General features: G+C 32.4%; 1 protein-coding gene across 1 annotated transcript in view; it reads left to right on the top strand.

The window, feature by feature from the left end:
* LOC127719723 (uncharacterized) overlaps positions 1-5,511 on the top strand; it is a 164,002-nt gene extending 158,491 nt beyond the window's left edge. The window contains exons 208-212 of the mRNA XM_052225961.1: positions 431-647; positions 891-1,203; positions 2,472-2,605; positions 3,080-3,102; positions 4,654-5,511. Coding sequence (XP_052081921.1) covers positions 431-647; positions 891-1,203; positions 2,472-2,605; positions 3,080-3,102; positions 4,654-5,064 — 1,098 coding nt within the window. The 3' untranslated portion in view covers positions 5,065-5,511. The remainder of the gene's footprint in view (positions 1-430; positions 648-890; positions 1,204-2,471; positions 2,606-3,079; positions 3,103-4,653) is intronic.
* The last annotated feature ends 7,390 nt before the right edge of the window (positions 5,512-12,901 follow it).

The following is a 12,901-nucleotide window of genomic DNA, read 5'->3' as shown; positions in this document are numbered from 1 at the left end:
TGAAATGACAAGGATTATTGACCTTGAATTTGTGTCCTTTGTTCAATAATCACAATAATAAATGCATGCAAAAGAAATGTGAATGTACAGTATATAAGGGAGCTACCATTTGATTTCTATGGGGGGGCTAGGATGAAAAATTTTGTCCTGCATTTTTTTTTTTGTGTAATCTCTGTCCTGCCTTTTTATTTTTCACTCTATTTGGTCATGCCTTTTTTTTTATTAGTTTATCCTGCCTTTTTTTGACATAAATTGTTATCCTGCCTTTTTTTTTTTGCAAAGTTGCTCATCCTGCCTTTTTTTTTTTACTCAAAACTCCTGTCCTGCCTTTTTTTTCAAATTTCATCCTAGCTCCCCATAAAAATCAAATGGTAGCTCCCTAAATGTATACATAATAAATTGTTCATTTCAACATGTTCTACATTTACAGGATAATTTGATGTTCCCATGTGACCTCTCACTATTGAAGCCAGTAAACGAGCATGAATGGAACTACATGAAATTGGCATACGTACAGAACTATTCCTTCTCAGGCTATGATGAGGCTAAAGTTTACTTCTCAGACTCTAATGGTGCCTTGTCACGTCTAGTTACCATACAGTTCACGGTGATGGAGTCACCATGTCGCAATGAAGGAGAATGTGAACGTAGGTTTACCAAAATATTTATATGAAAGAAAAATGGGGGAATTCAAAGTATTCTTATTTTCTGCCAATAAAAGATCAGCATTGTTATTAATTGAACACCTACTGTAAATATTATATGATAAAGTTTTAAATGATTTCAAAAGATGGTTCTTTTTAATTTAATTTTCTTAAATCCATTCTTGAACATGTTTGTTTCTGTATGATAACACTGCATATTTTCAAATGCAAATGTTTATGTTTCAGCAAAGAATCGCAGTATATCATATCCATGTGAACACTACCGTAGGGCTTCAGAAAGTTTTGATATCAACTACAACTGCATATGTGCCTCTGGTTGGACTGGTATCCATTGTGAAGAGAATATCAACGAGTGTATTAGCTCCCCTTGTCCAGACCCATTTGCATGTTATGACTACATTGATTATTACGAGTGTGCATGTCCTGAAGATAATCCAAACTGTTTGTTGCGTCCATGGATGATTGCCCTGATCATCATTGGCATATTACTAATTGTAGTGATCGTACTGTTAATAGTTTACAGATGGAAGAGAAGAGAGTAAGTATCGCCTCTTTATTATAGTTTGTGGGAGTTATCTCCCATTATTTGTTTGTGATTTCAGTTAGTTTGTAAAGAAATTTTTATTCCACTACCAGTGATAGCAAGAGGTGTGGTTTGGGGAAATATTTTTCTTCAACATAATCTTCGATCTGTCTAAAAAAACAATAATACTGCATTAAGACTTCCTAGTATGAGAATAAATGTAAATAAAAAGAGATGTGGGTTATAGGTCAATGTGACAGTAACACAACTAATGAGATTTTGTTTTATTGGTTTTTTTTTAAATATGAAGTTGTTCTGGAAAAGGAGTTTTGTTATTAGAACTAACTCTGTTTTATAACTACGGTATAGGCGGTTATTTTCGCGGGTGTAATATTTCGCAATTTTCATAGAATAAGGTATACAAAATATTTTGGCGGATTCAAAACTTTTATACAATACCATTGCATGTGGACTTTTAAATTTGCGGAATTTATTTTGGCGATTTTGTTCTTTCAGCGAAAATTAACACCCCACGAAAATAACCCACTATACGGTATTTGATATGTCTTCAAATCTTCAACATCTATAATGAAAGTGAATCTATTTCTATATCTGATTGTCAAATGTGGATCCTAATCATTCTTGTTACATGCATATGGTATATGAGCATAGTATTTCCATAAATAGTAAAAAAAATAGCAAACATTTTAAGAGAAACAACAAAGTGCATTCATTACTCAAACAGATTTTTTCAAAGAAAGATAATCTTTTTCATGTTCATTGCCTGTTTAGAATTTTTTTTTTTTTTTGGGCAACAGCTGATTACCGATACTATTGGTTAGATCAGTCAAATTATGACAAAAGTTGTTTTATACGATTCTGTTAATTTGACAATACAAATACAAAATACTGATGTCAAAGTTGTGAGAAACATCATCACAAAATGATGAAAGAATTTTCTTGAAATTTAAATACACGAACTTGAAATGATTATTTAAAAAGTAAAATATTGCGCTATTTAGAGAATATCATAAAGCTTTTTTAAATATCTCACCTGTATCAACCTGAGATACCCATATAATCCAAGAGCTCTGCTCCAGGGATTATATTGGTTGAGAGTTGTTACTGTGTGTGATATTCAAAGAGCCATATCATATACACCTTATTATATATCTAAAACTGTTCTTTCATTTTTTTATTGTGAAGTTTTCATTTATTGCACATAAGGTGCATCTGCTTTTTATGGCTGAAAATTAATAAATGATACATTAATTAACTTTCAGGAGTCATATACCATGGGTTGAGAAGTACATCTTATGTCAAGGTGGTGACACCGCCAACTCGTATGGATCACAAGCCTCTCTTGGGGATTTCATGGGTGATTCGGATCGAATGTCAGCTGACAACCCTTCATTTGGTATGTGTATTATATGTGTAAAAAGTGCTCCATATTTGGTTTATTGAAATGCAAATAAATGTACCATTTGCATAATTTCTTTAGGATTTCCTTTGATATGGCATGAAAAATGAAACACATTAAAATTGAGACATGGTTGAATATCTGAGTCTCATGCAATAAGTTTTTAAAAAGCTGGATATGGTGTTACAAGTATACATAGTTTATTGTGTATTTTATATTGAAAATGTAGAATCATGGAATTTTGTTTTTTTTAATCACAATTTGTTCTTTTATCACAATTGTTACATTACTTCTCTGTATATAAGTTTCAGAACTTTGCTGGAACATTAAAATATATTATTGGTATACTATATTGATTGGAAGTCACAAATAAACACAGCTAGAATTTATTTACTTGTTTCATGCAGTAGTTCAGAAGGAAATAGATTTATAAATTAGTTTATTTTAACATTTTTTCAATTTTATTTGCAGATTTTAACAATCCAGATAAAACGGTAAGTTGTTGTTTTGTTTTGTATTATATTTGTATGTTTATGATCATTTATTATTAAAGCCTGTGTTTTGAGAGATTTTACCACAAGCAATATCTAATGACAAAGTGGCATAAGTATAAATAAAAGTGGGTTTTGGGGCAGTGTTCTCTCCAGGTTGAATATATTTTTTTTACAGTAAGATGTTTCGGCCACTGTCCATGTTCAGTTTCTCTATTATTTTTCTAACCTACATTGTCTACAAGTCACTTTTCATAAAGCATTCAGATGTACAAGTCACTTTTCATAATGCATTCCGATATACAAGTCACTTTTCATAAAGCATTCAGATGTACAAGTCACTTTTCATAAAGCATTCAGACGTACAAGTCACTTTTCATAAAGCATTCCGATATACAAGTCACTTTTCATAAAGTATTCAGATGTACAAGTCACTTTTCATAAAGCATTCAGATGTACAAGTCACTTTTCATAAAGCATTCAGATGTACAAATCACTTTTCATAATACATTTAGATATAACATAGTTTAGTGTGGCGTCCATTTCACTGAACAATCATACATTATTGTTTAGGGGCCAGCTGAAGCCCGCCTCTAGGTGCTGAATTTTCTCACTGCTGTGGAGACCCATTGTAGGACTTGGGCTGTTTTCTGCTCTTTGGTTAGGTTGTTGTCTCTTTGACACATTCTCCATTTCCATTCTGTATTCTATCAAGCTCTTAATCACCCTGAGTGTGCAAGATGTGAATAAATTTAACTTGAAAGATGCTACCAAAGCTCTATCAAAATCAAATTTCCTGATGTACAACCAAAACATAGTCAAATAAAAAAATCAATCACTAAAAGAAGTTTCTGAAATGTGAAACTTAATATATGGCAGTGTTCAGGTGTTTTTTAAATACCCAACTTTCAGTGGGATCACAAGATACATAGATAAATGATCAATAAATTAGACTAGTTATAACTTTATCACTAAGCCTATCAAACGAAAAGGGATTTGAAGGACAATTCTTGCACTTAATTGATTTATAAGTATCATATCCATAGAAAAAATAATAGAATTCAAACTACAGCTTGAAAAAAATGATTTGGCTCATTTGTATAGTAAAAAGGCAAAACTCCTGGGATCAGCTCAATAATAAGTTTCTAATTTCGACAAATGGAAGAATGTATAATAATGATTTACGATAAAGTTGTCAGTTTTATATACATTAATAGCTTTTCTATAAACTTTCACAAATGATTAGGATTGATAGTCAGTGAATTACTCTGCTGGCACTTTTTTTATCAAGATTTATGTGATATACTTGTTTAACATGAATCTTTTGTAATAATGTTGCAAGAATAGTTTAGTATATTATGATAACTTTTCACATTAAATAATCTTAAAGATAAGTAGGATTTTTGACATTCTTAAGATTACAGATGATTGATGTATCAGACTTGTATTAAAGATCTATTTTATGTTTGTTATTATTTTTATTTGGGCTTTAAATCTTTATATACCAAATAATCTCTGCAACTAAAAATTAAAAATATTATTTTTCCATTTCAGGACTTCCCTCCAAAAGATGATTGGAAAATTGAGAAACGTCATATGATGTCTTCATTTGATCCTTTGATAGCTAGTTCTGGTCCAAAAATTGCTCCACATCCATCTGAAGTTGTTGAGCCCAATCTGTCAGCAGACCTTGATGCCATGTCAAATAATGGACCTAAACCAGGGTCCTCAGGATCTGGTACTTCCACACCACAACCCATGTCCAAGAATGCTGCCCGATGGGCTCCAGCATCCAATGGAGGATCCCCAGGTCCATCAGGCCAAAATACACCTCCCTCTAATGGATCTGAGGATGATCGGTCATCTGGAAGTAAATCTCCATATCGTGTCAGTGACAGTCAGACGTCCACGGCAGACCCTGGTAAAATATCAGTATATGACGGAACAATGACACCAATACTTTGAGGAATTTCATCACAACTGATTCATTTTAATGGACAATGGAAACTGAACATGGACAAATATTATTTATTTATTATTTCTGTCTATTATCTAAATTTCTGTTTAAAATTTTCTTTTCTTGATAGGATATTATGATATTTTGACTTTTATTTTTCCTGAAAATGACATTTTATATTTTGAGATAAACGAAATCCGTCCAGTTGGGTATTTTTATGTGATGAATATCTGTCCACAAATTCAATTAAGTTATTTGATATATTTTGTATATATATATATTTAATGTTTTATGAACAAAATTAATTTAATTTTCATATACATGTACTACAGCAAAATACAATTTTACATAGATATATTTTTATATAATTATTTTTTAATGTATGGTTCAGAAATTAAAAAAAATAGGACTGTGATACATTTTATACTTTTTAGTATAAATAAAACTTTACTATTTTTCTGACCTTGTCTAATAAACTTTAAAAAAAAATTAACTCTTTTTATTTCTTCATGAAATTAACTCTTTTTATTTCTTCATGATGGCCTCAGTGGCCGGGTGGTCTAGTATCACTAGCCAGTCAACACTGAGGTTGTGAGTTCGAATCCCGCACAGGGCAGGCGCACTCGACTCCAATCTTAATTGACTAGGATTGTCAGTTTTCCTACCGAAGGTCGATGATTCTTTCAGGGGACTCCAGCTTCCTCCACCAATAAAAACTGACAGCCACGAAATAGCACAATAGTGTTGAGAGGGGCGTTAAACACCAATCAATCAAACATGATGGGTAATGACATCTGAACAATGTTTTGACTGCTAGTTGTGTAGAATTAAGAAAAGGAATAAAAAAAAAATGGAGATGTATTTTGATTGCAGACAAACTATTCATGAAGACCTTAGGACAAAGATGTGAAAATAACATACCACCATGGCCTTCCAACAATGAGCAAAACCCTTACTGTATAGTAAACTAAGAAATGCTGGGGATAAAAAATACGTGAAATAAATCAAAAGAGAAAACAGCCTAATTTATACTACAATAAATATAAAAAAATAATTGTCGCTGATAGCAACCCACAACAACTGAATTTTAGGCTCCTGGCTTTATACAGGCCCATGCAGAATGTTTAAGGGTTAAACATATTTATGAGCACTCAACCCTCCCCTAATCTTGGACAGTGGTGTAAAAACACCAACACAACATAAGAAAAATTAATATATAGCCACATTATAACATATTTCATACTAATCTTGAGTTTTTGTTGATTCTGCGACTTTTGTCGCAAAAGCGAGACATAGCGATCCTACATTTCGTCGTTGTCTGCGGGGTCCACAAATATTCACTCGGTGGTTCAAGTTTTTGAAATTTTAATATCTTTCTTAAACTGTCCTGGATTTCTACCAAACTTGGACAGAAGCTTGTTTATGATCATAAGATAGTATCCAGAAGTAAATTTTGTAAAAAAAAAAATCCTGTTTATCCGTATTTTACTTATAAATGGACTTAGTTTTTCTGCCAGTTAACACAACATTTTACTCTGTGGTTAAAGTTTTTAAAATTTTAATAACTTTCTTAAAATATCCTGGATTTCTACCAAACTTGGACAGATGCTTCTTACAATCAAAAGATAGTATCTAGAGGAAAATTTTTAATAATTTTTTCCCCATTTTTGTTGAGCCTGCGACTTTTGTCTTCCAGACAATCTATAGATTTGATTGCATACTGTATTCATTTTTTACCAACATAACTTTTTTCATACATTTCAAACGTTTTATTTCATTAACTGTAAATCTATTATGTGCATTCCCCTATCACACTGAAAACATAGACAACAGCAAAAGTAGGCGAGACAATGGGTTCCGCAGAACCCTTACAAATTTTTATTATTGTGACACCTATCCCTTCACATCTTTATCAATAATGAAAATATCATGGAAAAAAATCTGAACTTACAGTATTTAATTGTGAGGATGAGCATATTAAAGTAAATATGACTAGGAAAACATTCTTAATAATTAAATGACCAGTAAGTCTAGACTGATAATGCAAAACAAATTTAAAACATGTTACTTGTCAATGGATAAATGAATAAACTTTAATGAGTGTTGGCTCGAATTCCCAGCTCTGATGATATTGTATTCAGTAGAACATAATAACATGTTTCCCATTTCCTGCCAAAGGTCGGTAGTGCTATCCAGGCACTCCAGCATCCTCCACCAATAAAAACTGAACGCCACTATATAGCTAATCTCAAAATGTCAAAATCTGTCTCTATTTCAAACAAACAAAAACTGTACCCCACCTCTAGGAGTTGGGGCTATATTGCATTCACCATGTCTATTCTGTTGGTTACAACAAATATATTAAACACACTTTTCATTGGTACTTTTGAACAGAACAACTTCAGATTTTAAGTCAGCAGCTTGATAGCTATGAGCTGTAGCTTGTGACACCTTTACTGATGTTTTTAATTTTCGAATGTGTTGAATCACTTATTATTTTTGTAACAAATTTCTCCAGTACTACTGAACAAAATGACTTCATAGCTGGCCAACTTGGCGGTAATGAGTTGTATGTTTAAGTATTTTTCAGATTTAATTATCAGGGCACTTATTTTCTGTTTTCTAATACTTTGAATGTTTGGCAGTTTTGGATAACATCTTGAAAAAATAACTGATATAGAGCTGAGACTTTTAATTTATAATTACATAAAAAGACTTGAAGAGTCAAGTAGAATTCAACAATAATTGATTTTCATTGTTCCGGAGCTACTTTTATACTTTTTATCTACACTACATAAAGTTATAATGAAAATTGTGTCTCAAAGAAGAATTTTATGAATGAATCAAATGTAATTTTCTTTCAAAAATGAAAAATAGAATCCATATAGAATAAAAGAATGGTTCAATTGAGATCTATTCAACATAGTGCTGTATTGATCTGAAATTAATCAATAATTGGGTAACAATTATCAGGATTCACATGAGGCAATAAACAAAATATATACATAATTTTAACTTGTTAGTTAACTAAACTCATAAAAATGCAATAATATTAATAAATATTTATTCCCCATTTTGTTGTCTTTAATGGTAAATAATACGTATTTGTATATCAAGGTACCGAAAATGTATGTTTGTAAAATACAATAAACCCCGTTTTAATAAAATATAAACTTGAATTCTTTGAAACAATGCATTTTTCAATGATTTTTTTCTGAAAACTATATATAAAATTAGAAAAGAAAACACTATGCCACACAATGGAACGTCCTCTTTTCAGTCATATAAAAATCATTAGTCAGGGAAGGAAAGATGAAAAAAAAGATGCACCTTCTAAATTTATGTAATTTGCCTTGAAAATGAACAATTCGCTAACTTTGGACATCAAAATAACAACTTAATGAAATTATGGAAATGAAAATTACCCTATCATGCTACAATCATTTCAGTATCTTCAATATCATATAATGTTTATCAAAATCAATTTAAGATGAGACTTGCTTATGATTATATCTTTTTCAGTGAGTTTTTTTAGTTCAAAAATTTAATATCAAATGATGGCTGGGTGTTGAGGGACATCGTTTTGGTATCTAAATAAGTTTCAAAAAAACATTTTGCACACGTTTCGATATTTAATATGGCAGTCACTTTAAATTTCTCCATGAAGAATATAATCAGAGACATATAAAACAAGATATACTTAAATGAAATGATTATTCGCATTATTTTTAAATTATAACTGGGACCAGAGACATATATACATATGTCTCTGCTGGGACATAATATATAATCTTCCCAGATTATATATATTAAAGAGGAATAACTTTTGAAAAAATAAAATTAAAATCGTGTATTGTTGAAAATATTAAGAGTTCAAATGACAATGTTCTGTTCTGTACAGGTAGTTTCCTCCGTTATATATCGGAGCACTCCCACTTGGGATATACGAGTTTAATGCTTGATCAAATATTTACACGGATATTTACACAGTGCGGTGGGGTGCTTAAGTTTAAAAATAATCAAATTTTAAAGTAAATTTGGATTTTATTAGATAAATACATACCATCAAAAATTCTGAGTTGACCCCAACTGCGTCATTAGGTCAGATGGAATATCCCCGACTAAAAATAAACGTACTATCACTGGTCCGGACATAAACCCCTGTGTACCCATTATCTCCCATTCAATTTCCTCAAGACAGAAACGTAAGGAAAGGGGATGAAGGGGAGGCGGGTGGGACCCATAATTTATGATGGTAAGTATTTATCTAATAAAATCCAAATTTACTTTAAAATTTGATTATTTTATAGCTATAAATACGTTACCATCATAAATTCTGAGTAACAGAATCTAACGTAAAGCTGAATCCCCTGAAACAGAAGAAACAGGAGGAAAGTTCAATCTTTGTGCTGAAACTATAGGTCCAAGAGAGTATAAACTCTCGGCAAAAGTAGCCATAGATTGGAGGTAATGAGAGATAAAAGAGTTCTAATTTCTCCAGAAACCTGCAGACAGTACCTCTTCTAAAGATGCATTGTTAAACAGAGCCCAGAATGTAGAGATACCCCTAACATCATGAGCTTTAACATTAAAAATATCCAAAAGTTCTGCCCTAGAAGAACCATAAGCTAAAGATATGCATTTGCATATCCAAGTAGAAATAGTTGTAATAGAAAGATCTGAGATTCCTTTTTTAATAGGAATAAAGAGTTTTGAGTTAGAAACAGAACGTAAACTCTTTGTTCTATCCAGATAAATAGAAAGGATTCTTACTGGACATAAAAGTACAGAAATAGAATCGCTAGGGAGTGCAGGAATCACGACTGGTACTGCACCCTTATCTGGAATCTGATTCTTTGCCAAAAAAGCAGGATCAGTTAAAAGAGTAACAGAAGATTTATCCCTGTTAAATCGTAGGCAAGCACCAGAAATAGAGAAGTTATGGATTTCACTCCTTCTCATTCCAAAGCTAAAAGAAAACAGCATTTATAGGAAAGAAACCTTAAATCTATTTTTTCTGCTGGTTCAAAAGGAGAAAGTTTTAAAAAAAGATAAAACTAGTCCAAGGTCCCACTTAGGAACCAAAGTTTTTTGTCTTGGTCTTTCAAGACTAAAACTACGAACCAAAAGAGAAATATGCGCATTGTTTCCAAAATCTGGACCACCAGAAATATGAATAGTTCTTGAAATAGCTGATCTATATCCCTTAATAGTAGAGGGACACAATCCTTTGAATTCAAAAAGAAAAACTAGAAAGTCTGCTAATTTTTGTATAGTGACTTGGAAAGGATCGATTTCCCGCTCACTACACCAATCTGAGAAGATTGACCATTTTGCATCATAGACAAGGCTAGTGGAGTCTCTGACAGACTTTGTGAGATGCTTTGTTGCTCCTTCAGAAAACCCTCTCTTTCTGAGGCTAACCCTGAGAGAAGCCAGGCGTGTAGATGAAGTTTTTCTGGATTTTGATAAAGAACCTTGCCCTTGATTTGAGACAGAAGGTCTGGTCTCAGAGGAAGAACTAGAGGATAAGCACACGATAGGCGCAGAAGGTCTGGAAACCAAGACTGTTTGGGCCATGCTGGAACAATAACTATGATCTTGCAATTCTCTCCTGCTATTTTCTGAAGTACTGGGGGCGAGAAACCTGAAAGGTGGGAAGGCGTACCCGAACATTCCTTTCCAAGATAGGCTCATTGCGTCTATTTCGGATCTGAAACCGGAGACACAAATTTGTGATTGAGACTGGTCGCAAACAGATCAATCTGAGGTGACCCCCAATGAAGAGCCACAGCTTTGAAAACTACTTGAAGTAGTTCCCACTCCGTGTTTACTGGAGCAAGGGATCTGGATAGAGTGTCGGCTAGAATATCGAGATGCCCCGTAATATGTCTCACCACTCACTACAAAAGTCTAAAAGTCTGAAAAGACCAGTTTTTGTCTTAATTTGCATGAACTTTTACTCGACATTCTCCAAAAGTATGACTTGTGTCTTAATTTTTCTTGACAAATTCTCATTTATATTAAATTTGTATGAAATTTACTCGACATATTCTCGACATTCTGAATATGGTCTTAAAATTTCTTGACAAATTCTTGACATTTGAATACTGTCTTGAAATTTCTCGACATATTCTCGACATTCTTATTTTTTCTCAGTATGGCTCGACATATTCTGAACATTTTGAATGGTGTCTTAAATTTACTTGACAGTTCTGAGTTTTACAAATCATGACCAATATTCATGATATAACTTTAATCTTTATTTCTCTTTATATGATATACTGTTGTTTCAAGTTACACTTCTTTACAACAAAAATAAAAGTTGGGCATGTAAAATAATTGAAAATTTGGGTATATAAATATTTTTACAAATGCAAATATGGCTATGAAATCTAAAGTATAAAATAATTCAAATGTGGGTGTGTTGATATAAAACAATTTCAATGTGGGTTTTTTAATAATTACAAATTTTGATTCCTAAATCTTATAAATTAAATGATTCAAACCAATCATACTGTAAACATATTTCATTCTACATTCATAATATTCAATGTTGATATCATGGTAAATAATTATTATACCAAAATATGGTTTATATAAATAGCAAATTATGATGATATACAAATCATTCATTTAACAGAAGAAACATTTGTGTAATGTCATCTGTTGGAACATATTAAGTATTACACATGGACAGGATGTTCCCCATAAAATTAAGGTATTCCACACCCCAGAGTACACGCAACTGTCAAATAGAAGTTATTGCTTTACCTGTAATCAGCCATACAACTTATCAGTTGACCGACCATGCCACTACTTAGTTGCACCAAAAGGGTATCTTACTATACCAAATTAATCCTTGATTCTTCAAAGTTTAGTTTAGCCATAATAAAAAGGAGTATATAACAGCAATAGAATGTCATAAACAGTGCAGAATAAGTCTGTTCACATTTCAGGCGAAATTTATACTGTTGAGATAGTGTCAAGACATATTTAAGACTGTCAAGAATGTGTCGAGACATATTCAGACATTATTTAGAATGTCAAGAATATGTCGAGACATATTCAGACATTATTAAGAATGTCAAGAATATGTCAAGACAGATCGAGACAAATTTAAGACAGTCAAGAATTGGTCGAGACTAATCCAGACTCTTATCAGATGATACAGGAAGTGTCGAGAAATTTTAAGACAATGTTCATACTGTCAAGACACTTGTCAAGAAAAATCAAGAACCTTATTAGACAAATTCATACTATGTCAAGAATTTTTAAAAATTATTCAGACAAATTAAGAATGTCGAGTAAAAATCATGCAAATTCAGACAAAAACTGGTCTTTTCAGACTTTTTGACTTTTGTAGTGACTAGATGAACCTGGAGTTAAAAACACAGAAGGAGAATGTCTCTTGCTATCTGATAAAGAGAAGGCGAGTGAGTTCCTCCCTGATTCTTGAGATAAGCTACAACTGTTGTGTTGTCCGTGGCCAGAATGACAGACTGATTCTTTAGAGACAGTTGGAAATGATTCAGTGCAAACAGAACTGCTTTCATTTCCAATACATTGATATGCTTTTCCAAAAGATCTGGATTCCAAACTCCCGAGATTGTAAGCCCTTCCAGATATGCTCCCAAACCGAGGGTGGAGGCATCTGTGAATATAGTTAGACTGGGAACTTGAGGGGACAGAGATAGGCCCCTCATTACATTTACCCATACTAACCACCATTGAAGATGCGAAAATAGAGGCTGAGTAATAGGAATCAATGCTTCCCATTCTTGTGAAGCTGGAATCGAAAACTTGTGCAGATAAAACTGAAGCGGACGAATGTGAAGGCGTCCC

The sequence above is a fragment of the Mytilus californianus genome, unplaced genomic scaffold (genome assembly GCF_021869535.1).
Source record: "Mytilus californianus isolate M0D057914Y unplaced genomic scaffold, xbMytCali1.0.p SCAF_11, whole genome shotgun sequence".
NCBI classification, from domain to species: Eukaryota; Metazoa; Mollusca; class Bivalvia; order Mytilida; family Mytilidae; genus Mytilus; species Mytilus californianus.
Note: the sequence above shows the minus strand (reverse complement) of the source record. Positions and strands in the feature narration are given on the sequence as shown.